This window comes from Calypte anna, chromosome 1, assembly GCF_003957555.1.
Source record: "Calypte anna isolate BGI_N300 chromosome 1, bCalAnn1_v1.p, whole genome shotgun sequence".
NCBI classification, from domain to species: Eukaryota; Metazoa; Chordata; class Aves; order Apodiformes; family Trochilidae; genus Calypte; species Calypte anna.
Window position 1 is genome coordinate 39,067,681 of NC_044244.1, and position 27,513 is coordinate 39,095,193.

General features: G+C 46.3%; 1 protein-coding gene across 2 annotated transcripts in view; it reads left to right on the forward strand.

Moving 5' to 3' along the window:
• The first annotated feature begins 7,540 nt into the window (after positions 1-7,540).
• Positions 7,541-27,513, forward strand: part of WNT7B (Wnt family member 7B) — a 101,492-nt gene continuing 81,519 nt past the window's right edge. The window contains exon 1 of one of the 2 annotated variants that reach the window (XM_008504466.2): positions 7,541-7,683. In XM_008504466.2, coding sequence (XP_008502688.1) covers positions 7,613-7,683 — 71 coding nt within the window. In that variant the 5' untranslated portion in view covers positions 7,541-7,612. Of the gene's footprint in view, positions 7,684-14,290; positions 14,701-27,513 lie in introns of those variants that run through there. The other variant, XM_008504465.2, reaches the window with a different exon arrangement.

Below are 27,513 nucleotides of genomic sequence, written 5' to 3' on the forward strand. Positions count from 1 at the left end.
ATGGTGGAGTTCTGGATACTTAGGGCAACAAGGAGGGTACAAAACAAGCTCACTACTATGGAGTACAGGAGAGCAGACTTTGGCCTCTTCAGGGACATGATTTGTAGAGTACTTAGAGGGAAAATGAGCCAAACAAGGCTGGTTGATATTCAAGATTGCATCTGCCAAGCCCAGAAACAATGCATCCCAACAAGGAGGAAGTCAGACAAATACATCAGGGGGCCTGCATGAACAAGGAGAACCTGGACAAACTCAGACATAAAAGGGAAGTCTACAGAGAGTGGAAGAAAGTACGAGTAGCCTGGGAGGAATATTGAGAAATTGTCTGAGCAGTCAGGGATGAGGTTAGGAAAGCTAAAGCCTGGGTAGAATTAAATCTGGCTATAGGGTCATCGAGGGTAACAAGAAATAATTCTACAGGCTCATCAATAATAAAAGGAAGGATAATAAGGGAAAATGTGGGCTCTGTCCAGAAGGAAACAGGAGACCTGGTCATGTAGGATATGGAGCAGGCTGAGGTATTCAATGTCTTTTGGGCCTCAGTCTTCACCAACAAGAGGTCTAGCCACACCATCCCAGTTACAGAAGGCAATGGCAGGGACTGGAAGAAGGAAGATCCCCCACTGCAGGAGAAGAGCAGGTTTGAGAACATCTAAAGGACCTGAACTTGCAAGAGTCCGTGGGACTTGTTCCATTCACAGGTCTTGATGTGACTGGCAGATGGAGTTGAAAAGCTGTTTTCCATCATATTTGAAAAGTCATGACAATCTGGTGAGGTTCCCCCTGACTGGGAAAGGGGAAACATGAGCCCTATTTTCAAAAAAGGAAAGAAGGAATACCCGGGGAACTACAGGCCAGTCAGTCTCACCTCTGCAGCTGGCAAGATCATGGAGCCATTACTCCTGAAAACTATACTAAAGTGCATGGGAAACGTGGAGATGGTTGGTGTCAACCAACATGGCTTCACCAAGGGCAAATAATTCCTGGCAAATTTGGTGGCATTTTACAATGAGTTTACAGTGCTGGTGAAAAAGGGGAGAGCAACTGATGTCAGTCTCAAGCATAAGCATAGAGGAGAGCCTGGTAGAATTTTCTGCTTGGTAATTAAAAAGCAAGAATGTTTCTGTCATACTTATGCAAGGAAGTATTCCTTAGCACTGAAAGCAGAGTGCCATGCCCCTGATCTACAACCTCACCCCATGATTTGGTGCTGTGGCCCCACTGGCCTTACCTACACCAGGATGCTGCCCTAGTGACAGTCTGTGCGTCTCACTGTATCTGAACCAAGGCAAAGATCTTGTTAGCTTTAGTGAGATTTTAAAGTTTGTTCCTGCGATGTAAACAATGTGAAAGTCATATTTGAAATCTACAATCATGCAGTTTCACAAGAAAAAAAACTTCAGCCCAAATATTCGGATTAGATGCAGCTTTAGTGTTCACAGGCTTATCATCAGTGCTTACTGGTTTGCAACTCACAGAAGCCAAAAAGAATTTTGTATCAGATGAAGTAAGATCACAACAGAAAAAGACCAGTGAGGAAAAAGGACTCTTTTATAGACTGCTTAACAATATGGATCTACCCTTTTAATACTATATTCCATATACACTATATTCTATATACATTCTATATTCTATATACATTCTATATTCTATATTACATTCTATATACTATATTCTATAATATACTAAAATTCCAGGATACGCTGGACAAGCAAAAAATGTTATATATCACATAAAACTATTCAGTTACCTGGCTTTTGAAAAGATTATTTTGAAGCGTAATCTAAACTCACCATGGTATCTTTTGTACTCATCATTTGGAAACACAGATAACTAAAAATATTTGTCCACCTAGACATATCATAGAATATGATCAGAAAATAGGAATGGTCTAAAAGTGATCCCTTTATGACATACTCCCTAGAGCCTACTGAATTGTGTGTTCCTCTGAGTTTCTGTATCCAATCTAAGCCTCGTCTACACCTCCTTTGGTCAAACTAGATGCTTTCTGAAATGCTTTCAGAGTAAGCTGGGAAGGTTTATTTTATATCTTCTCATGCTTTACGAAGTGGAGTAGAATTTTCACAGTACAGTGGTTGAAAGCAGAGTCACAGAATCATAGGCATTGTGCCTAAATGGGACCTTGATGCTTGTAGCCTGCGGTAGAATCATGTACTACTATACTTCTGTAGATGCTTACTTAACCTGACTTTAATTCTTGGGAAAATTTTCCATAGTTCTCAAAGTAATTTTGCCTTAAAGATGTTCAGATCCATTTATCCCTCATGTCTGTGTACAACACATTTGAAGACTATTATCCTCTCGCTGCTCAGTCCATGTTTCTATAAAATAAACAAACACAACTGACTCAACTTTTCTTTGGGCATCACGTCTTCTACACATCTTCCTGTTATTCATATCTGGGTCACCTCCACCTTGAAGTACACTGCCTAGAAGAGAGCATCTCCATGAAGCGTCTCCTTCAGTTCAGGCTTTCTACTGCTGCAAAGAGTAAAATGATTTGTTCACATACAACATATACATATAACATACCAGTTAATGCAGAGTATTTAATTTTTTTGCAACTATATGATATTGGTGACTCACACACCATTTTAACTCCTGAACATTCTTTTGCAGATAATCTTTCAGTCAATGCAATATAAGAAGCCTGCTCATGAAGAACAGAAAAAAGATCCTAAAATTATATTAAATCCAGTGCAGCAAAGCCAACAAAGATCCCTTTAGCAAGGGAGGACTTAGCAAGAAAGTCTGTTACTTCCATTTTATGCTAGTAAGCCAGACATGTAATGTATCCAATTATACACTTCCGAGGCTTGAATAGCACCTCTCAGCTTTGATTAACCAAAAAGTAAAAGAAAAATCAAACTAGTGTTAACTTGAAAATGTGTTAAACACGTGAAGCAACTGACCACCTTATTAGTCTATTCTGGTGTCCTCTAAAGTGATGAAATGTTAGGAGGCATAGAAAGAGAGATAGCTTGAGATGCAAAACGTATTACAGGTAATGAGATGTAAAAGAAAGAAATGAAAAAAGGGGAGAGAAACAGTCAATGGAAAACGAGGAAAGAACTGAGTCCCTGAGCTTTGTGCTTTCACCTACAATTGTGTGGAGCAACAGTGCCAGGCAGTGGCTGCCTGGGATAAATGCAGCTGGATTTCCCTGTATCCAGCATTTGGGGTCTGACTACTAGTTACCTGGGACTGTGCAGACAGAAATGAAAGGTATGTGAAGAAGCCTACCAGAGGATTTAACCATGTTTTCTGCATTCTCCAGAACTTTCACAGATTTGTTCTGATTTTGAACACTATGCTTGGTAATAAACTCAAGGGAAGATTATGTGAACTGTGACCAACAGTTTAAAATTCCTTTCCCTTTCCACACTGCTCATATTTCCACCCACCGAATTTTACAGAGGGGTTTTCCCACCTTGTACTGGGAGGATTGCTCCTCCTGCTGGGACAGAGTTCCCCATCTGTCAGGCCCTTCAAGCTATAGAAGCCCAGGTCAGACTAGCATCATGGTGTCCCTGTGGCTCAGCATGGATGCTGTGCATGTCTTAGCCAGTCTCATTCCTGTCATCTGCTTCTTTTGAGCGACTGACACCCAAGTTACTCTTGAGTAACTTGTACACCCAGTAGTTACCAACTGTTGACTAAGCCATCAGACAAAGTCACAGCCTGACTGGTGACCTCTGAAGGTCACTGAGGTTTTCTTCCCTTGGCACAGTAAAAGCCAAGGAGTTGTTGGAATGGGGGGAAATGGATTGTGAAAGTTGAACAGGCCTTTGAATTACTTTACCAGAAAAGCAATTTTATCAAAAGGCTCTGGGGAGATAAGGGGACCAGGCATCAGTGTGGTATAGATGACCTTTCCTTCTGTGAGTTTAGAGGAGTGAATGCTAAGCTTCATCATTAGAAAGCTGATAAATGGAAATACAAACTACTGATTTTTCAATTTATTATGGCACCTGCTATGCCAGTTATATTGGATGAGAAAAAAAATAATTATGGCACATCAGAAGAGCATTCAGCAAATGGTTTCAACCCTTACCTACCACTACGTTTGTTTTTGTTAATATCTCCTTATTTTACAGAGGTCTTTTAGTATTACTAGAGGTTGTATTTGTTTAAAGTAGTTCAATGAACTTTACATATTTTGCCTATAAAGTTAAGGTAACTCAATTTTGGAGTGCTAATGGGAGAATTACCTATTTTAATATTCTATGGGTGTTGTTTTTTTTAACTGCAGAATTATTAAGCTTCATTAAATCTTCTTATCCTCCGCCTAAACTTTCAGCAATAGTTAAACTGATATTCGAAGGAAAAAAAAAAAATCTATCATATTCCCTTGTCCAGGACGTGCAAATCAAGTAGCTGAAGGTAACAGTGGTGTAAAATCGTCAAAAATCCAAAAATATTTTGCCCTGAAAACGATGCTACCTCCAAGCTAGTTTAGACACCGTGTAGTTTAGTTTCTTTTGCTGAAATACTGGATTTGCACGCAAATACAAAAAGTCTCAGCCGTTCCAAGCAGCAATTAGTCCTTGCTAGGCTGATGGTTACAGCTGTCACTGAGGAGATGGGAGGAAATCTGAACTGCAGTCCTACTTCCACGGGTTTTGTGAGGCGGAAAAAAAAAGGCAAGATGTATGAGCCACCTTTAAGAGAAGAACCACAGCAACTAACAATTGTGTTGGTGAGCCCTACACTTTTTCTCAGTCTCCCTGAATGAAGGTCTGATTGCTGTACGCAAAGCGGCGCAGCCTCGCAGGCAGCGGAAGCTCCGCGCAGGCTGCAGACCCATGCCCGGGATCCTGCGCGGCGGCGGGGGTGCGGGGACAGGGCGGCAGCACCCAGATTCTGCGCTCTTAGCAGCCAGCGAGCGCGTCGGAAGCAATTCTGCTGGGCCTGGCGCGGATGCCAAGGGCCGGGACTGGGACACAGCGGCTCATGATGCCACCAGAGCCCGCCAGGAACGGGGAGACCTTCCCCATGCCCTCCGCCCCCAACGAGTAGTCGCAGCCGCTCCTCGTTCAGCTGCCCCGTCCCGCAACGCCTCTCCCCAGCCCGGTGCGGACCGGACCGGCTGTCCCCGTCGGCGCCGCCTCCCGCCGCCCCTGGGTGGCGGTGTTACCCCGCGGGACGCCGCCGATCCCTGCGCTGAGGCGGCCGCCCGGCCCCGCTCTCCGCGCCAGGGCGCCGCGCCCGCCTTTTGCGGGGCCTGGGGCACAGGCTGCCCGCTACTGCCCGCTGAGCAGCCCCAGTCCCGCCCGGTCCGGAGGGAAGGCCTCTGCTCCTCTCACTTGCCATCCCGGTCGTGGGCAGGGCCCGGGGCTCAGCCCCTCCATCCAGGGCTCTGAGGGGGCACCTCGCCTTGAAGGGGCTTCAAAAAAGCGGAAAAAAGGGGGGGTAAGGAGAGGGCAGGCTGCATCTTGGATGCCTCCCAGGTCGAAGAGTTTGGGTGGCGGCTCTGGGTGAAGTTGTGAGGCTTTTGGAGAAACGGCTTACAAACGGGAAACATGGCCTCGTTTTACCTAAAAAATCCTTGAAAAATAGTGGGGATCCAAAGAATAAACTATTGCATTAGAGGAAAAAGAAAAAAAATATTTGAATACAGGGGAAAGAGAACACTGCATTTTAAAACGACAAAATGTTCATAGTGAAGTATTAGTGGAAATGTAGCAGAAGGGGCCTGAAGAAGGGCTGGCTTCCTGCAAGAACCGGGGCTTTGATTATTAAAGAATAAAACATGAGCAATGCTAGGGGAAAGGCAGAGCAAAAGCTATCAGCAGGGAGAGATAGTGGAGGACTCGGTGGGGTGGGCAGGCTCGACTGTCTCCCTCCGTCCCGAGGGCACTTGGCGTGAGCCACCCCATAGCAGGGCCCTTGTGTCTCCCGCTTTGCTTTTGCTTCCGCTTCTCAGGGACCTGCTTGGGATCTCCATGCCCCAAGAAGACCCTCTTTCTGGGAGCTGGTTGAGTGGTGGCAAGGTGCGGGAAGCCTTGACTATGGGAGTCATCTAAAAATGACCTGTGATTTCACACTGCATCTCTTCAACCACGACAGCCTGGCTGGGCTTTCAAAAATCCTTTGTTTTCTCCGTCAGGATAGATATTTTACGATGAAGTTCTGTGTTCAGCCTCTTTTGCTTGCTTGTCACTGCCTGCTTTCCTTTCAGCCTTTACTGGTGTGTGTTTAACCGATTCTCTTTCAGAGAAGCCTAGAGCTATCTTATGTTTACTGTTACTACATGCATATAAATGTATGTGTATGAGCGGGCTTAGGTGCACGAGTTTATCCATATCTATATAACTTACCACAGGCTACAAACTTGCATTTGAGTGCTATTTAAGCGTGCATATGCATGCAGATATATGCCTCCAGACAAGCACATATTGTGTAGTAGACTGGAATAGAGAATTCCACAGAATGCAGAAATAAACTGAGCTGCCCAGAAATCAGTGAGAAAGAAAGAAAAGACAGAAAGAAATAAAATACCGAGTGAATGAAACGACAGAAAGAAAAGGAAGCTTTTTTTTTTTTTTTTGACTGTTTGTGTCTGAACAGTCTCTCTGATTAATCTCCCGAGAAGCAGCAAACCAAATATCCAAAACTGGTGTTAAAAGCCAAGTATATCTATTTCTTAAAGTAGAAAGAATGTTTTCTTACTGTAGAAAATTAAATCAAATTCAGTGACAGGCGTTTGTTGTACAGCAAGATCAGATGGCCAAAGAGACATAATCTGGACACACACACATTGCCTTTTAGGACACAGAGCTGTAAGCAAAGGAGGGTTAATGCCTTCCTCTTTTTGATTAAAAAAAAAAAAAAAAAAAAAGAGAGAGAGAGAGAGAGAAAGAGAGAGGAAAAAAAGAGAGAATAAAATTGTAACAATCTCTTTTGCAAAGTCCATACATTGCAAATCCAGCCGCGTTACCAAACTGGAGGAAATGAAAAAATGCTTCGGTTTGAGAGGACGAGTCCTTTTTTTTTTTCCTTATTGGATAAGTTTCATGTGTTTTCCCCAACACTCCGGCTTAAGGACGTGCCTTCTGAAACACAAACACACGCATAAATCGCACATGCACACAGACAGATAAGATATGTATTAGATCCTGACACACACGGGGTGGGGGGAAGAGCAGGAGAGAGAGAGAGAGAGGGGGGGAGAGAGAGAGAGAGAGAGAGAGAGAGATCCTCCTACCTGGAGCCATAGATTGCAAGATACGTAGTGTTACCTGGGGAAGTCAGAACAAGTAAAAACACATTGAACTTCAGGGCTCTATGAGGCAGTTGATCAAGATCAGTGCTTGCTCATTTTCTCCCTCAGACTGTCTGTCTTGGGTTCTTGTTTTACCGTTTTGAGCAGCTCTTTCTATTTTTTCCTTCCCTCTTTAGCTTTAATATCGGAGCCGGTTTCGGTCAGCATGGCTCTGGGAAGAGCTGCTTATCTGCGTGGTGTTGATTTTTTACAGTGTGGCCGGCTTTGCTCCTGGGTAGCTTCAGCAATGCTCTTGACTGGGATTTAATCGACAAGATCAGTTCGACTTTTTGTGCAATTTTTATGGCTCAGTCCATTCTCTAGATCATGCACAGAAACTTTCGGAAATGGATTTTCTACGTGTTTCTATGCTTTGGAGTCATCTATGTCAAATTAGGGTAAGTCCTTGTGTACGGCAAAATTCCCTGGTTTGGGTCACGTTATTATTGCAGAGATGAGAGCAAAATGTTGCAAAGGAAAAAAAAAAAAAAAAGAGAGAGAGAGAATATTGTTTCTCTCTCCCCGCCCTGGTCCCCTCCAGAAGCCGCCAGAATTTCTTCAACCCGGTCCAGGGGGTGCACGGCGGGGCGATGCCCGGCGGCGGGGCCGCCCAGCCACGGGGTGCTCCGGCAGCACCCAGCCTGCAGGAGCCGGTGGCGGGTGATGACGGGTCCTTTTATTTTGTACTGTTCAAGCGAACTTAAATATTATCTCTGGCGTACCGTAACCTCAGGAAAAAAAAAAAAAAAAAAAAAAAAAAAGCAGCCTGACAGAGTTAACTCAGCCGCTGCTGCTGGGACAATAGAACAGAGCTTAAGTATTAAAGAGGCGAAAGGGGCGGGAGGAGGGGAATCCCTGCTCTGAACCTGCACTCAGGGATTTGTTTTATGCAGGCCTAGACACAATTTGCGTTTCTATCCATCACACGGACGTGTTGAAATTAACTTGACAACTGGTCCGGCTACCTCCGAGCTGAAGCGTCCGGGAAGCCGACTGGGCTCCGCCGACGGGACCAGCTTGGGGGCCCGCAGGCCGTCTGGCAGCCGGGGCTCCCGGGAAGCCCGCTGCATGCTTCTCGGTATTTGATAACCGCGATCGAAATCCTTCTTCTATTTTAGTTGCCAAGTTTCTCCTTCTGCCGCTCCCCCCCGTACCTGTATGCTCTTATTAATATTGCTCGTCGCAGTAGGCTGACTTGAGTTGATTTTCCACATTCCTGAGCCCCAGCCGAGTCCTTACCTGTCGAGTAACAAACTCTTTAAAGATCCTGTCTTTGCATAGCTGCAGGATTTATTTTTTTTTTTTAATGATCAAGAATGCATAAGGTGAGTTGCACTCCAAAAACGCTCGCTTCCCACCTTGAAATCAATACAGGGAAGAGGAGGGGAGCCAAAGGGCAGCCCCCGAAGGCGGGGGAGGGGGCAGTCCCTCGGAGGGACGAGGGGGGCAGGCTGGCCGGCAACACACCTCAGCACCCCGTCCCGTCCGGGAGCGAGAGGGCAGAGGGGAGCTGCCTGGCCCTGCTCCCCCTGGCTCCTGGGACGTGCTGGTGCCGCCCAGTCCTTCAGCCCCGTTCCGGGCATGAATCGTGGCGGGGTCATCCCCATTCCCGCTGTCAGCAGCCCGGACAGCGGGCTGGCGGGCGAAGGGAGGAAATCTGTAAAAAGGAGGACGCCAGAGATGAGGATTAAGAGTACACCGGAGAGGGGGGGTTGTGTGCCTGATAAATCAGGTTCCCTTCCTGAGAAGGGAAGCAGCGCTGCACAAGCACGGCCTGTGCCCCCTACCAGGAGCTCTCCCGGGCTGCAGGCAGCAGGGGCCGCGCTGCCGGCGAAAGCCACGGGCTGCCTGCCAGCGAGTCCCCAGCAGGTTGCTCGGAGGACACCAGCCAGATTGCAGCCCTGTGCGTGTGTGTGTGTTTGCTTATTTATTTATTTTTGGCTTTTATCCCGCCCCCACAGACACAGGTGCCGCCGCGGGGCACCCGCGGAGGATGCGCGGAAGCAGAGGGGACGGGGGAGACGCCCTCCGCGCTGCCCCCTGCCCTGTCCTGCCCTGCCCCGGTGAGGAACCCGCGTCCACCCCTGCGCTGGCCGGCGCACATGCCCGGGGATAGCCCCAAATCCTGCCTGTGGGAGACAGGAGGGTGTTTTCTGTGATGTAACCCCCGCGGGGCTAAATACCTGCTCCGCCCTTTGTCGTAGCTGTGGTCGGCAGCGATGGGCTCTGTCGTCCTCCAGACTCAGATTGACAGGGGTTTGGATAAGAAGTGAATTTGATGAGGCTGTGTATCCATAAATAAAGCGATGACGAGGGCACCCTATCTACTTCAATAGCTGGAGGGCTTCGTACAACACATCCCTCCCAGAGAAGCAGGCGAGCTCAAAGAAAATGCTTCGCAAAATCGGGGTAATATTACTATACGCTTTCACTGCGGTTTTATTTTTAAAAGGAACAGAAGGCTGGGCACGCGTTACAGGTCTAGAAGGCAGATCTCTTTTCGAAATTGATTGTGGCTGTTTTAGATGGGGATTCAGAACAAAAATCACAAGAATGCTGTTGGACTGAGCCTGGAAATAAAACCTAGTGGACAGCAGAAACAGTAAAAGCCCTTACAAAAAAAACATCAGATCCATCACCGTGCCTGTAAGGTGATGAGGATCCTTCACTTTCTCTGAACAATAGGAGAGAAATTTGCTCTGAGATCCAGGGCTACTTCTAGGCTAGGCATGTGGGATGCAATTATTTCTTCTTTCATCAGCCACTGGAACTACCATTTTGTTGAAACCATATCCTTTGAGTGTAATGATACCTTTTTTAGTGAGCTCTTTGCATAGAAAAGAGGGTGTGTGTCTGAAATGAAGTGAGATAAAACGTAGTTTGTCTTCTAGTGCATTAGGTTGTTTTTTGTTGTTTTTGTTTGGTTTTGGTTTTGTCAACGTGAAGGAAAGAGCCATTGTGCCAGGGATAGTAGGGAGGTTAGAATTGGCAGGCTTTTTTTTATTTATTTTTTTTTTTTGCCTTGCTGCAGAGCACGTGTTCATGTCTTAATAAAACGTGCTAAAAGCTCAACTTTCACTCGGAACTATGAGACCGAGGGTGAGAGAAGAACGCAATAAATTCATAACTATTGGACGGGGCGGGGATTGTCCCACGGTGTGACAGGGTAGGGTACCATCGTACGTTCAGTTAGGAGGAGAGACCAACATCCTGCTCAGGTAGTCCTCTCTTTGTTACCATTTCTATTCTTCTTTGTTACCATTTCTATTTCCTATCCCCGAGTTTGCCAGAGAGAGAGGCGTGAGGTTAAACATCCCTTGATATTTTTGTCGACGTTTCCGTCCAGGCAGCGAAGCGTAAAGTGTCTGGAACCCTGCTGACTCCACGTAGCTCCTCGTGAAAACAGATCACATCAAATATTGACCCAGGCTAGCAGCAGGACTGCAATAGAAATATTTCCTGAGAAGATCGCAGAGCACTCGCCTCCGGTTTAATTAATACATCGGAAGTTAAAAATCACAGCCGCACCACAGATGCAAATCACAGCGGATGCTCTGGAGATGAGTGATGTGACCTTCAGAAAGCCGGAGCCACAGGAAGTTCCCGGGTGGGGACTCTGGGGGTAAACCTCACCCTTTCTCTCTTTATCCCTTCTGTAGGGAAAGAAGGGGGGCAGCTGTGGCAGCCCCAAAGGCAGCGGAGAGGACACCCCTCCTTTCGTGGGGAGGGGGTCAAGTTGCGGTTCGAGGGATGCAGGCGGTGGGAGTTGGCGCTGCCCAAGGGAGAAAGGAAAGGCACCTGCACTTCTTCGGAGGGCGGCGAGGTCGATTTCTCCGTGCTCCTGTGACGAAACCGAGCGGAGATGGGGGATCATAGGTCTGCGGGTGCAGGGCACCTCGTCTCATCCTGGTGTGGGTGGAGCACGCCGCTCCCTCTCGGGATTCCTGGGGAAACTGTGGCCAGGAACTGGCCAGCTGACTCGTCTCCACGTCCCTCACGGCGCCGTTTGCAGAAAACACCAACGAAATCTCGCTCCCCTCGCCCATCCCCTTCGGTGTCCGGCGACAAGGAGCCCGGGAGTATCCTCCCCGGCCCGGCTCGGCACCTTCACCCCTCGGCAGGCAGTGGCCGGGGCTCAGCCTCGACGGCGGAAAGCACGTGGCAGCGCCGGTACTGCTGGCGAGGCCGATGGTCCCGAGAGGAGACCTGTGGGATTTAGGGTCGGAGCCCAAGAGGATGCTGCTGCAGCACTGGGGCTGCCTGGCACTATCCCCGGCGGCACGACACGGTCCCTTCATGGGCACTCTCCGTTGTGCTGTCGCCACTGCCCCTCCTTGCTCTCCCCTCCAACAGGACATCCGCTCATTTCAAGCGACTCATCATTTCCCCTCCTCTTCCCTTAGCCCCCTCCACCGCTTTTTTCCCATGACACTGTATTTGCAGCTCGATGAGCTACAAGTAACACACAGTTCAGACCAGAAAGGATTCCGTTGTGTTGTCTCCCGGGCACACCTTTGGAGCTTTTATCGGTGTCCGATGTGGTCTGGTGCCGGACACTCTCCAGGCTTGGGGTAAAGGAAGAAACCGCAGCAGCTGGAAAGAGACAGGGGGAAAAAAAAAAAAAGGCTTTACTACTATGATGTCGGCAACCATTTTAGTGCTGTTCTGCCCCTATTTTATCCGAAACACACGTGTTTCTGGAAGAAGAAACGACAGAAGTCGAAATGCCCATATTACGTGTTACCGACAATACCCTTCCCTTCAGTGCCACATCATTTTATTGAAGGAAATGTATTCGTCTTCAATCAACAAAACAAGTGTACTTCTCACTACACTCGTCTGACATGCTTATAGGAACCATTTGGATAACATTTAGCAGGTTATTTTTATCATCGTCATTGTTTTCTTAATTAATTTTCTGACATAATACCGGCCCATGGTTTTAGAACAAAATTTAACTTCCAGAAAAGAAACTGCACACTCTGATCTCTTTTTACAAGTTTCCTCCCACTACAGATCTAAGCTGAGGATAAAACTAGCTTCGTTCCGAAAATTGTGAAGATTTGCAAACCGTCTTCGTTTCAGCTGTACTGGGTCAAATTCTGCCGCCATCAGTTCAGATTTTCCAACACAAGCATTTACTTTTCATTTTTACAATTTACTCTTTTCTTCTTCTTTACCCCAGACACATCTTTAAAGGCAAATGAACACTCAAAAATATATATTCGAAGCTGAACAAATGCTAGAATAAAACATCAAAAATCTCTCCCTGTTCTCCTGGTTGACCTTCTGCACAGCTGTCTCAAGCCACAGCCTGAAGGTCCGAGAGGAAGAACGGGCGTTACAGGAGATGCACATCTGGGTGTCTGTATACGCGCACACAGACACAGAAGTTTAAATACGACGATTTCATAATCTCAGGGAATCACAAACAAGCCGATTCTGGGATGTAAATAATCGTTTAAAGGATTCATCTTCTGTCTCATGATTATCGAGATTAGCGTTTCTCATAAGGACTCTTAATGCCCTGAACTTGTAGATGAAAGTGATGCAATAAAACCAACGCCCGATTTTTTTTAATCGCATATTGGCCAGCAGACAGCGTTTTCACAACAATTCTGCAATTCCCATTCCATCTGAAGGGATATTTCGTTGTGCCACAGACAGATGCACCTATGCGCCGGGTCTGGTTAACTGGAGGAGGTACTCCCAGCCTGCCTGGAAGAGCTCTCGGCCAGGAAACCTCCTTTAGTCATTAGGCAATTAACCTGAGAGGAACATTTACAAACGCTGCAGACAGAGAAGACTTCGGAGCCTGCTTCTTCCTCATTTCGACCACATTTGTGTTAAAATATCTGCAGTGCACCTTTCTCTTTCTGGGTTCGTTTTCAAACCCTACCCTAGCATTCGCAGCTCAGCATCTATCCCAGCACTAATTTTTTTATTTTTTTTTTTTTTTTTCCCCTTCGAAAGAAAAGGACAAACGCCCAGAGAGGCAAAGAGGAAAAGCGACAGTCTCCTGCAGGATTTCAGCCTACACGGGGCGAAGGTCTCCCACCCGGCGCAGCGGGAAAGGGTCGAGCACTCCTTCGCCCCGGGCGCGGCGGTGCCGAGGGGGCAGGAGCAGCTCGGCTTGGGGGAAAGGCAGGGGAGAGGTAACTAACCTGCCAGGAAACGTCTCTTCGGACTGGCATCTTCTCAGGAAGGAGAGAAGGAAGAGAGGAGACGCCAGCTCTTCTTGCAGGAGCGGCGAGAGGTTCGGGGATTCGGGAACCGGCAGCAGACGCTGCCGGCCAGGAGAGGGGCTGCGCCCCCCGCTCGCCCCCCCAGACCGGCTGCTTCACACCAGTCCTCTCCCTCCCCTTCTCACGCGAAATTCAATCTGGCCAGGAAGCTACGAATGTGCGTGGCTTTATTTCTCACCTAGGCGGGCTACGACAACATTTTTATTTCCCTGAAAGAGCCCTCTGAAACCGGAGCTTAATTTTCAACACCGGGATAAAGAAGAGCCAAACCTCTGCCGAAGCAGGAGGGACGGCGAAGCCCTTCAGGGAAACTGGGGCAGCCGCCCATAATAAAGCAATTAACCTAGAGGGGATCTGGGAGCTGCCAGCTCCTTCAGCATCTCTCCCAGGACGAGCTGAAAGGGTGCCACAGAAGGCTCAGGGAGCTTGCATCTCGCCGGGGGAGAGCTTTAAAAGTGCCCCATGAAGTGGGTGAGGAGCGCTTGAGGGGCGAGGAGTGCGAAGGCTTAACCAGGGAGCGTGGGTTCATTGCAGCCCGGGCTAGATCAATGTCTCTCCATTGTCATCCTCCCCTTTAAAAAAAAAAAAAAAAAAAAGAGAGAGAGAGAGAGAGAGAGAGAGAGAGAGGGAGAGAGAGAAAAAAGTAGGCGGATTGCAGTGACTGACTGCCCAATGGCAGCCTCGAGTCTCAGGAGAGTTACAGAGAGAGGGAGAGAGAGAGAGAGAGGCACTTTCTGCCATCCAAATCCCTTAAACCATCCTCATTCCAACACGAGAACCCACTGTAACAACTTCCAACCACTGAGACATGACAGGCAGGAGCCCAGAGGCAGCAGCAGCAGCGAGAGCAGCAGCAGCAGCACATACTCTGCACAGGGAGCAGCATTAGCACCAGGGGAATACTAGACACAACAATACAAACAAACAAACAAACAGACAGACAAAGCCCCCCCAAGCCCCAGGGACTGGATTCCAACTCAGATTCAAGCCACAGCTGACACCAAAAAGGGTGGGGAATTACGACCAGGGGGGGCCAGAAAGGAATAACTAAGGAAGCGAACTCCAAGAGTATAAACGGGATTCAGCCATGATCCTTTTTTCATCTCGCAGTGTGTTACTCTCAGTGTATTACCCTCAGATTTTCCTCATCCTTACCAGTGGGAGTTACCTGTAAGTGATCCAGATTTTTTTTTTTTTTTTTTTTTTTTCAAAATACTGTGTGAAATGACCCCGCTAGCAGCTACCTAGGGGCAATGCGCAAAGCAAGCAGAGGGAGCCGGGAGAAGCCAGCACGGGCGGCAGCTCCGTGCAGTGCGTGGTGGTGAGGATGGTGGTGGCGGTGCTGGTGGTGGTGGCGGCGGAGGTGCTGTGCTGGTGGCGGTGCTGGCGCTGCTGGTCGGACCCCGCCGAGGGAAGGTGCACACCGCCAGGTAACTCCCGGGGGCTGCCTCGCCGGCGGGGCCGGGGCCCGGCGTGCCCGCAGCGGGGGCGGCGCACCTTGGAGGGCGGCGGGGCACGGGGCACGGAGCGGCCGGCGTCTCCCCTGGGGACTCCGACCCCGACTCCTCCTCCTGCCAAACCGGAGATGGGCATCGCTTCGCGCTCGGCGGGGGAAGTGTGTTTCTGCGAGGAGATCCCGAGGAGCGGGGGGTTGCTGCAGCCGGCGGCGGGCGTCCAGCCCCGCAGCCCGGGGAGAACACCTCGGCCGCGGAGGCTCTTACTAGCCGGCTGCTTTTGCTCCGGAGGGATCTCCAGTCCCGCAGTTAGAGCTGGCTCCAGGACCTTTTCCTTGTGAGGAAGGGGGTGGAGGTAGGGGTGGGGGAAATGAGAGTCGGTGGGTGGGACTGCAAGGAGTTTCGGTCTCTTTTTTTTAATATCTATATCTGTATCTAACGTTGCGGTGGATAAGTAGCGGCTGCGCTAGTCCGTGCGGGCTGCAGAGAGGGTGTTCGCCGTCGTGCTCCTACAGGTCCCCCGGCAGGTCTCTGTCCCCTCCGGGCGCCGCGTTAGGAGGGTCGGGGGTGTCGGGCCGGGGTCCCAGCACCGTCCAGCCGCGGTGCCGAGGAGAGTCGGGGAGAGCCGGGGAGAAGCCGGGGCTGCACGCCGGAACCCGGAGGGGCTGCCGGGGATCTGTCAAGGGCTTCTCTCTCGCATTCCAGGCGAGACATGACCGCGCTTCGGGGTATCTGTGGGTAGAGGAGAGCATGGGGGCATTAGATCCCCTGGCCAGTGGAGCTGCTTTAAATCTGGACCTTTCTCCCTCTCTTGAGCATCCCCCCGGCCCTGCTCGGGGCTCGGAGCGCCTCTCTGAGCCGGGACTCGACGATCGGGCCCGGGGAAGCTCCGGGAAGAGCAGCGGGAGGTTCGGGATCACTTCGGCTCGGGATAGCTCTGGTCGGTGGTGGGGAAAACCCGCCTCGGTATTCCCGGCCTCGCATTCCCCTCGGCATAGGGGTCCGGACAGATTTCCTTCTTTCCCACCCCCTTTCCCTTTCCCGTGCCGAGCTCAGACCTTTTTGCATTCTGGTGGGTGCAAATTTTGAGCTAGCCCTGAACTGTATGTGGATTTATATCTTTAGACATTTTATTTCTTTCTTTGTATGCATGCACGGGAGCACATGCACATGAACAAGCACGTGTGCGTGTGTTCCCCTGGGTGTGTGTTGTGTATTTTCTGTGGTCTATGGAAAAATATAACCCACTGCTATGAAAGAAAAGTAGGAATAAATACGCCCATGAAAAGAAACTAAACGCCTATTTCTACATTCTTAATTCTTAATGAAATGCATATGCCTTGGCTTCTGATTTTTAAAGGCAATTGCTTTATGGAAGTACTTTAGGTTTAATTCGCTTGGACGCTATTGATTAAATCAAATAGTCAGAGATGTGTGTTTCTATTCACAGGCGTGATATGACTGCCAGTAGGTGACCAATAGCTTGTAAAAAAATAAAAATGAATGCAGTGCTATATTTTTCTTTTTTTCTTTTTTAAACTGGAGGAAGGAGTAATAAATAAATAAATACACCCTTTTAATAGAAGCAAGCCATATTTTTCTCAAAACCGTAGGAAATTACTATCCTACAAAGTTTTCCTTCTATAAATAGTTCAAATCTTGAAACAAAAGTTTTAAACCGCACACCAGATGCTGGGATGCTCGCGGTTTCCCTTGCTGTGTGACATAATTATAAGGTCTGAAAGCAAAAGCTATAGAAGTATAATAATAATACTAAGGCGACTGCTGAGGGGAAATACAAGGGAAGCAATGCCTGCTTTATTTAGAGCGAACTGCTTGGGGATCTTTTGAGCACTGCCCCGCGACAATGAGGAGTTGTTGTGGATAAATAATGCTCCCTCGCCTTTCCCTGCACCATCCCCAGTTCACCCCCTCAGCAGCAGGTCACTCGGAGCTGGACCCGCGGAGCCGGAGCCGAGGCAGCTATTGCAGTCCAGCAGAGCAGAAGGGAAAGGGATCAGGAGGTGAAACCCAACAAAGCCGAGCCCCAAACCAAAGCGCACCTCCCTCCATCCATCACTCCGGAGGGACGGAGCCGGCTGCCTCCCCAGGGAGAGAGCAGCATGCCTGGGGCTGGTGAGAAGAGCCTGCTTGGGCCCCCCTAGCTTCCCCCCGTGCCACCCCTGGTCCCAGCCCCTGGCTGGGCTTGCTGCATCTGAGCTTCGTCCCCCCCTCCTTGCCCCCAGTAAGCAGGGAGAACAGGACACGCTGTGATGCTTCGCCTTGCTCCCATCTGAAAGTTAAAAGAAAGAGAAGTTATTCCAGTGCCTAATGGATAGTAGCCTAGCGAACTTGTGGTGTTTATCTTGTGGGTAAATATACTTCTCTGGCTTAGTAATGGTAGCTTTTGAAGATTAAAGCACAGTAGAGCCTGTTCAAGCATTATCTTCTGGAAAGGGGGATGCTTCTCAAGCTGCTGTTTACTGAGCTCTCATGCACTGTTAATGGTTACATTAATTTTGCCTGAGATCTCTACCATCTTTTGGCTATGGCAACTCCTCAGCCTTGGTGTTGCTGGTCCTTCAGGGATAAAGATGAACCTATCTACTAGGGATGAGATGCAATGGATGAGCAAAGCAAATGCAGGGTGTCGGTGCTCTGTCTCTCTCGGTGCTTGTGGGGTGGTCTGCGGCTGGAAGCACATGATGTATCCTGTTTATTCTTCTAGAAAAGCTGAAAAAGCAAAAATCTCATTTTGATGAAATGGGATTTTCAGAATGAAAAAGGGAATGATAAAATTAAATTTCATCTTCAAAATGAGAAACGCACTAGGGCCTCAGTTTTGTGTGCACTGGCTGGGAAGAAAGTTAAATTATAACAGACTATCTTCAAATTCAGTTTAAAGAACCAACTCCTTTATCAAGTTGATTTCTATATTGTAAACATGCTATCTGATAAAGTAATCTTCTTTGGCATGCTTGCCTACTATGCTTTGGCCCTCTGAGACACTGTAAACATTTTTACAAGCAGGAGCAATTAGTGTCTGACTTTTCAAAAAAGAAATCTGACTGCAGATAGAATAGCTAGTAGTAAGATGATTGATGCATTTTAATACTCTGGACATATTTTGGTAATCCAATTACATATTTTAAGAATAAATCTGACATTTAATAATATCAATGTAATTAGTATAAATGTCTAAAAACCAGGATTATATGTAATACAATTTGGCACCGTTTCTTGACGTGCATGTTTGAGTGCATATGTGTCTGTATATACACATCCATGTTTAGCTTCTTTGAAGGTTGATGATGCTCATCTAACTTTCCACTTGTTTACTCCTTTCATTGCTCATCTTCTTTAGGGTTGGATGCATTCACCAGAAACATGAGAGCTGCTTGTTAAGAAGCTTATTTCAGGGCTTATGTGCTGGTACCTAAACAAAGTTAATTCAGTTATTTGCTTTATAGCTATAGCTTTATAGCCACTGGGAGTAACTTTTAAGAGAGAGTGTGTATCTAGTAATAGCAGCATAAATCTTAGTTTTATATTCTAACACCATAATAGAGCAAATAATGTATATTAGCAAGTAGATGTTACTGACTGGTTAGGAAATGTAGAGGGAGAAAATTCCTCTGCACATTTTGCATCTGTTCTGCTGATGCTCCCATGTCCTTACAGTTCCACGCCCTTTACAACAGGGCTTCTCCACACTCGTGGGAAGTGGGCTAGAAGAAATGCATATTTTTCATATGCCTACAGGAAAGTAGTCATGCATAATCCCTAAAGATTAGGATTGCTGGAGACCGTCTCTTCATTTTTGCTGTGCAGGAAGGAGCTACATGAGTGGAGAGGAGCCAACCTGCTCTGTGGTGCAGACCCTTCAAGGGGATAGCAGGCACAGCTTCCCTCTTAATATCAGCCAGTGTGACCAGTGCTCCTACATAAACTGGTACACTCAGGGCTACACAATGTGGCTCACTCTTCCCACCCTTGTTATATCAGGACTGTATTGACCTCTGTGAGAAAACTGGCTATTATGGGTGCAGGATTACCCTGGCTTAGTCACTGGGAAATAGGTAATTTCTCTGCTTCTGCACCTATTTATTTTTTAAATGAGACTGTGCACTCTAGGGTAAGCTTGCTTTCTTGACTTCTGCTTGTGCAGTGTTCTGTGCTTGAGGAGAACTCTGCTGAGATCTGTAGGATATTTCTTTTACCGGGTACTATAATAATAGTAATCTCTAAGAGGATTTGGAATAGGACTTAACTTTACCAGCCCTCAGAGAGGTGTTGGCTTAAAGACTGAATAGGTGAACCTCCAAAGTGTATCAACTGCTTTCAGGGTCACTTAAAACTGATGCTTTTGTTCAGCAGAAACAAGAAAGATGAAGAATATTTGCATACTGGGCTGTCATAGTCACTGTGAGCTTGGCTTACCTGCCTGATACAGGTTATTTCCATGTACTGAAACTGCCACACAAAGATGGGAGGGTGATTGGGACATGACTTATTGGCAGCTCTAGAAGATAAAGTTTAGAATTACTCTGAGAGACCCAGATTAAAATTCCCTGTTTAAAACTGCAGAGCTTTGGTATATCTGTGACTGGACATACCTCTTCTTGCTGTGATCTAGGCCAAGCACCCCTGTTCTGGATATTCTTGAATTCATATGCATTTGGAAGTAGGCACCTCTCTCAGCCCTTTGTGGCAAGCAGATTCTGAGAATTAGACACCTACAAATTGAAACAAAAATAATGACTTAAGTTATTATAAGGAAAGGTGGCAGCATAAAGAGTCTGTAGGATGGCAGTACAAAATTATTAAATGTACTGCATTACTAACATAGAATAACAAGTGGGTATAAAGCAACATGAAAAATTCAGATGAGTAGGTAAGATTAAATGCAGATATGCTCACATATTAAATAAAGAACAAGGCTAATCCCTCAGAAGACAATTTTCAAAGGAGGTGTTAAAGAGCAAAACAAAGTGAGCTGCAATTATACAGTTAGACTGACAAACACATTTTATGCAATGGAAAAAATGCACCATGTGTACCTGGCAATGCAGCATGCTAAAGGCAGAATGGTGCCAAGTGTTTTCTCAGTTCACGGGACTGCATAATTTGGATGGAAATACTGTCAGAGAGATTCCTAACCCCTAACATGCAGTTTAACTATCTAGTCCTCCCAAGTCACCACAAGCAACAGAAAGCTGGGATCAGCTACAGATCAAAGGAGTTCTGCAGACATGCTGACACCGTGCATTACAGAACTTGTTAATGTTGCAAGCCTGATTTCTTCAGCCCATAACCTTTGTATGTCATTTCACCCTTAGTGGACTCTTACTGGTGTCTTTCATCTATTCTGGCAAAACACCTCTGCCTGCTTACTACCTGACTTTTTGCAACTCCAGTATCACCTGTTTCATTCTTCTCATTATTTTTCCTCTTTCCTCCTTGATGCTTCACTGCCCTCCTGTACAGCACTACCCCAACCTGCTCCAGGTACTTGGGGGTACCAGGTAGTATAACTTAGGTTGTATTACAGTAGTGCCCTGCATGTAAGAGTTGTCTGAGAACCAGCCAGGACTTCGAGCTGTGAGAACCATGACCAAAATATCTACACATAAAAGCAAAATCTCCATGAGTTCTGAGTTCTGGGCTTGTGTCATGCACCTGCGAATACCCTGGCAATGAGATGAACAAACTCATCCCTTAAAGCTTCAGTGTTATAGGCCCCAGCAGTTTTACAAGCCCCAAAATACTTGGGAGGTTAAGAAGGATGTGGAATTCAGGCACAGGAGTGCTCTGGAAGAAAAATCATGGGAGGCAGGTTCCTGGAGAATATCTTTCAGTCTTTTAAGGGTTTTTATCACCCCTTCCTTCTCCTTTACTCTTCCTTCAATGGTCTCCCAATGGTAAAAGTATATATTTTCAGTTTACTATGCAGAGCTGCATAGACCTTGCTGGCTGCTTCTTGTGAGGACAACTCTTAGGCACGTGATTTTGCTACACAACATATGCATAAGGAGCATTGCAAATCCTTGAGCAAATGTGAAGAAATTCTAGATACAGACTTAAAGTATTTTTTCAGTAGGATTCAGGAGGATTTTCTGCCCATATGCAATATATTGCTATGACTTTTCTATTACTGCCTAAATGTTCTTATGACAAACATTTAGATAAAGCATTGAATTGCCTTTTCTATGCTTTCCTCTTGGGCTTTCTTTGCAAGTGGCAGTTTTCTTGTTAGTGTAATGGAGCTGAAAGTTAGATGTCTCACTCCATTCTAATGAGTGTAGGCAGCTTTTCTAAAGTTAGGATAGTTGAGGCCAAATATTTGTTCTCATAATAAAAAAAAATCTTTCTTTCACTAGGATCTGACAGCAAGATGATTATCACCTACTAATTATTTCTACAGCAAATCATGCCTTCTTTAGAAAATCCAAAGACAGGCTAAATTAGAGAGTTTCTGTATCTTTTTCTGGAAATAATTTTAATAGTGCATACAGTTTGTACCCATGTTGTAGTTACAGTTTTGAACATTTATTTTCTTTTCAGCCTATGCTTGTGGATCAGATTTCCCTCATGGCAGGAACCCACAAAGAATAAAATTCACGTTTATGCAGAAATCCCACTTAATCATCTTGGTGACATAGTCTTTGTTCCAGCTCTTTGTCCAAGGTCAAATTTCACCCTGAGCTGCTAAGAAATAGGGGAAAAAAGGACATTCAGTGGTATAGCAAGTGTGCAAATGACAGCAAAAGCTAGCCTCAGATATTCAACATGTGGCAGAAAAATTTTGCCCTGGAAAGTGGCACCAAGTCAAGTCCACTGGTCACAGCATCTCCCAGATTTTTTATTTGACATAGAGCCACCTTGTTGCTTATCAGTGGCACCACATTAAAAACTGCTTAAACTCCAGGGACTTTACTTCCAGATTTGTGGTGCAAAGATAATGCTGATGAGCTGTATCTTCGATAAGCACATACCTGGAATGCACAACAAAGACATTAAAAAATAGTTTCTTCTGGATGACCATCATTGTAGCAAATGTGTAGCATTTTGGGAAGCTCTTATATCTTGTGTTTTCAGCCCTGAGGGCCTAAAGCTTCTCCTTCCTGGGCTTGTATCCACAGATCAGCAAGTTAATAAAGCAGGAGGGACTCTGGTGCAAGTGAGAGGAGAACCAAACAGAAAGTCAGCACAAGCCTTGTTCTTCCAGTATCCATTTGAGTACAGCCTTGGCACAGGCTGCCACATTATGCAATTTAAAGGGAATGTGGCTATATTTCCCAGGAACATACAGCAAAAACAATATTAATAGGAGGCCATGTCAGACAAAACCCCAAAACAGTTCTATGAGTTATTGAAAGAATCATTATGGCCTCTGATGCCAGTAAGAATCTGACGTAAAAACATAAAAACAAACCTTTTTTTTTGAGAAGAAACACTTCAAGAGCACTGTGGCGTTTTGCTTGCTATGTGCAAGGCATTGTGGGGCAGCCCAGCTTTAACTTTTTAAACTTTATGCTGCAAATAAGCATAAGACATAAAGATATAAACCTCTCTCTGCTTGCAAGGAGCACCTGGAAAAAAAATTGAGGTGCATTTAATTAAAAAACTTTAAGTACTGCAGTACCGGGACTGGATATCATATCTACCCTCCTAATCTGGCTGAAGTGAGATATAATTATGAAATCTGCTACTATTATTTAATAATAGTTTCTTTCATTCAAGGATGGTAAGTGAATTAATCCTCCCAGTATTCAAGTGAACTGTGCAAGGATCATTTCTCTCACTGCTGGGTTGGAATGCAGCAGCTCCTGTATAGTACCCAGCAGAACTATATGGAAATGCAGGACCAACACTGATCCTAATATCCCCAGTACCAGGGCAAGAAAGCATATGAAAAAGGCCAAGTGAATTTCTGATCTGGACACTGGCCAGGGCAATGTCATAGCCCCTCTACAGAATATGCTTTTCCATGGTAGGTTTTGCTCTGTTGTGAGGACAGGCAAGGTCCAAGACTGGACCAGTGCCTGAGATGCTGAATAACAGAATCCTGACTTCTGCCTGCCTTGTTTTCCCACAGCTTTAATAGGGCAACAGCAACGCTGGCACAGCTTGGAGGTAGGGGAGGGGCAGGAAAGCTGCCACAGCACTTTGGAAAGGGAAAATGCGGTGTAAGTGCCACATCATTACTTTCAGTGACTCTTTTCTGACCACAAACATCAGAGGTGGCATCATTGTGCCTCATCTGAAACACGGCATCGTTGTCACCTACTTCATCACCATATCCAATGCAGCCCTAGGGAGAGGGCAGGGGGAAAGCACCAAAATGATGTTCATAATTTCTGATGGTGCCTTCTCCTTCCATGGGAGCCACCCATCCACCCATCCATGGGCACAACCAAGCAAGGCTTGGTTGAGGAGGGCTGCTGGCCTTGGAGTGCAAGGGGACTGGGGGCAGGCTGGGTAGCAGGCAGGACATGGTTAAGGGAGTGCTGAAGGGAATGGCAGCATCTCTCATGACTCCTTTGGCTGCTGGCCAGGGACCCATGTGACTCCTTGGTTAAAAGAGTCCTCTCAACCATGAGACACTTTTTTTTCCCCCTCTGGTTGTACCTTTTCTTTTCTGAACTTAAAAGAAAACAAAACGTACCCACAAAACTTTCCACATTAAAGTTATATTGTAGTCTGATGACTCAGGGTGAGAAATTCAAGGGGAATGAAGAGGAAGGGGAACATTTCTGAATCAGACCTGTTGTGCTGAGAGCCTTAAAGGAGAGGAGTATTTTGTTGTACAGCATGGCAAGCAAGGAGCAAAGGACAGGGCGTAAATCTGTTCCCTACTGCTGTGGGTTGCAGCTAAGTTTGTCAGAGAAGCTTCAAATCCAGTGGGTTTTCATGCTATCCAAAGGGCCAAGGGTGGGAGTGCATATAAATATGGCTTCATCTGATTCATAGTAAATTCCTTTTTCTCCACTCCCATGGCCTAAAGGGTACATCACCCAGCTTTACAGTTTTTGGTTGTTTTCTTTTATTGGCACATCTCATCACAGTATCTGAGCACCACCCATACCAATTAGATTGGCACATCCCTAGTAGACTTCCTGGAGTCTTTTGTTCTTCTCCCTTCTCTAACTCTGGGGAGCTCTGCCCAGGATAGGTGCTTCTGAGAGGAGGGATGGGGTCAGGTTATTGTTGTTAATGTCATTTTGGTTAAGTTGTAAAAGATGTATCAAAGAGAAAGTTCTTGCACTATGACCTAAAGGTCATTGGACTATGGATTAGTCTAATCTCTGAAATTTTGTTCCCCAGACAGATCCTTTTGACTGGGAGTATCTTACCTCTGGGCTCTGAGCTTTGTCTTGTGTTTTACAATCTTTGTTTTTCCAGAAGAGCTCAACAGTCCTGGCAGAGGCAGGGGTTTGGTCTGTTTTCACTTGCTGGGCCATGATCCACTAATTGCTGTGAGGTGGTTAGGCTTCACACCTTGAACTGGAGATGAAAGAGGAGAGATGGAAAGGACTTGCATGCAGAGGCAATAAGCACAGCGTAACCTCAACTGGACACATGCAATCTACTTTGAAGTCAGCATGCTGTTTTCCTGGTCTAAGCACTCTGGAAGTCATAGAGCCTGTGGCTTTGCCCTTGTTTGGGAGAAAAGGGCAAAGTACTTTCAAAATTGCAGCAGAGCAAGTTTTCAGGCTCACCTGTGGTTTGGGTCTCCTGCACTGAATGGCTGGAAAAGCTATGGCTGGAGATTGGCAAATTTAGGGATGCCCATTAACCAGTAACACACAATGCAAGTGTGCTGAGGATATGAGGGCTGCAAGAAAAGATTTGGAAAAAACCAGCTTGCTCCTTTTTAATCCCTAAATGCAGACATGCTTCTGAGCAGAACCAAGGCATCATCTCAGTGTAGCTATTCAATTTTAAGGAATGCACTTGAGACAAGGATATGTACCTGCCCCTGTGTGCTCCTCTCCCCACCCCAACTATGCAGTGTGCCAAAGCCAGCTCCTCAGCAACAAGACTTGGCAGGTGGCACCTGATGAGATAATCATGCCCCTGGGACATTAGGAGGCATGAGGTGCAGCCAGGTGCTCTTAATCTGTCCATGGGTGTGATTTTCTGTGGTAACCACACCCCCAAGTGTTGTCTTACTGCAATTAGGAAATTTGTTCAGTTTAGGTCAAGGACTTCCATTAGGGTGCACTTCTCATTTAACATGTGTTGGCATGGCAGGAGCATGTGGACATCCAGGGTCAGGCTGTGCTGAATGGTGTTCCTGCAGTTAAGAGGGAAGACAGCTTGCTTTGCATCACTTTGCTCGAAGCTTATTTCTGATCCTGGACCTTCCCTTCACAAAGACACAATAATCTGAGTATTGATCCAAGTGCAGATGAAACCCACTGGAAAACCCTGGAACAAGATACTCCATTTCATACGTGTCACAGACAAAGAAACTTTCAAGATTTTGCCACATTTGCAAGAAATGCTTTAAAAATTGCTGCTGAAATGCAGCAAAGATCAAGTGGCAGTTCTTTCTGATAGGTAGAAAAGGGCCTTGCTTTCACAGGCTGGCTTACATTTCAGTCTTACTATAGGTATGGAAGGCAGGTGTTAAAGTAGCCTCATAGCGAAAAATACCAGTCAGACAGACAGACAAAGTCAGATAAAGACTTAGATGAAATAAGATACAAGAGACAGTGAGATGCTCTGGCTGTCACAGAGGTGGACAGTGAAGGGGAACCTTCAGCTGCTTGCAGAATTTATTCCCCATGTCTTTACCTAGGCAGAGATGTCATAGTTTGCCATGTCTGCTGCCACGCTGTAAATGGTGTAAAACGAAACAGCACAGAAGTGGCTTCAAGTGCTTTCGAGGTCTTGGGGTGACTTTGGGTAAGCCTTTCCTACCTCTGTGCTGTGGCTCTTCTTCTAGTGTTGTCTGCTTGGGCTGCAAGCTGGGGAAGATCTCTCTGTGCCTTCATGTAGGGAAATGCATGCAAAACTTGTACTATTTGCCCTTCACTCAGCCAGCCTAGATCCTGATCCTGCCTAGTTTAAATTTTAAGTTCGAATTTTGGTTCCATCCAACCATTGTCTGGATAGTGGCAGGATTTAGTTCACAGTATTTTGTTAGGACTATGCTGTTTCTTGGTAAGAAATGGTGAAATCTATCAACTCACTTAGGAAGATCTCCTACGTTGGGTAGAGTTGGTAGAGACTAGTACATTTTACCTCTCCAAAAATAAAAAAAAACATTTCAGTGCTAACAAAAGTCTTGCACAGATATGTTTTTTGAGGTGTACCACATCTTCTCTTACAAGATAGTTGCCATTGTATACCTAATTAAAAATCAGCTTTAACTGTCTTACAATAGCTGGCACAGATTATGTTCATTCTAAGACATCTTGTGAGATAATTAATGTGATGACTGACAACATAGCAGAGCAAAAGGAATGTTTCTTCAAGTAATGCTGCTTTACAGGTTACTTGCATTTTGCTAAATGCAGCCCTGCTATAATTCCCCTGGCTGTGTTGAATTTCCCAGAAATGAATCTGGTACCTTATTTTTTGAGAGCAAATCCTGAAGTTATCTTGGTTTCTGACTGCTTTAAAAATTCATGTTTGAATGCATGTACATGAATATAGTGCTTATGAAGGGTGTCTGAATCACAGCCCTGGAAAATGAATTCCCCTCTTTACCCACAAAACCAGTACAGCACAAGCAGAGGGTGTGTGAGCTTCCCCACTCCACCCCATCCTTGTGTCTCATCCATGACCTAGAGGGGCAACCTCTAGCTAGGCATAAGCGGGTGGCTCAGTCTCTGTACTTATTTAATCCTTGGCCAACCTGCTAAGGCTGCCAGTAAGGGTGCCAATTGTGGTGGTGGTTTCTGTGATGTGGATAGTTGTCCACTGGGAACTGGATTAAGACCGTCAACTCATTTCAAATACTCTAGGCCACAAAGCATCTGCCAAACAGTAACCATTTTTTTGGTCACTACTGACTTGGGTCATGTTTGGATCAGTGATGAAAGGCTCCATATCCCAATACCAATCCCCTGAGCCGTACAGTTTCCTGGAATAATTTTTTTTAAAGAAGGAAAACATTATTTATTGCCCTAGATTCTGGTTTGATCTGCTGATTTTTAGTGTGCATATTGGCCCTTTAGGGTGCATAATTTTCATTACCTTATTGTAGAGGGTGCAGACTCAGGGAAAGATTGTGGAAGATATCAGGTGGCAGATCCACAGGATGTGATCCAAAATGAGCTCTCAAAGGTAGCATTTATGTACTCTGGCACCTCAGTTGGCATTACATTTAGAATTTAGACTGATCTTCCACCTTCAAAATTATCTCACAGTCCCTCAACAGGTAACTACCATTAAACTGAAGGTTACATTGCTTCCTTTGCTCTTGTTCTTTTGGAGATACCAACCTATCTGTATCAGACTTGTGAGCATAAACCAGCTTTGCTGATAGCTCATTGTCTGTGTTCCCTGCTGAACC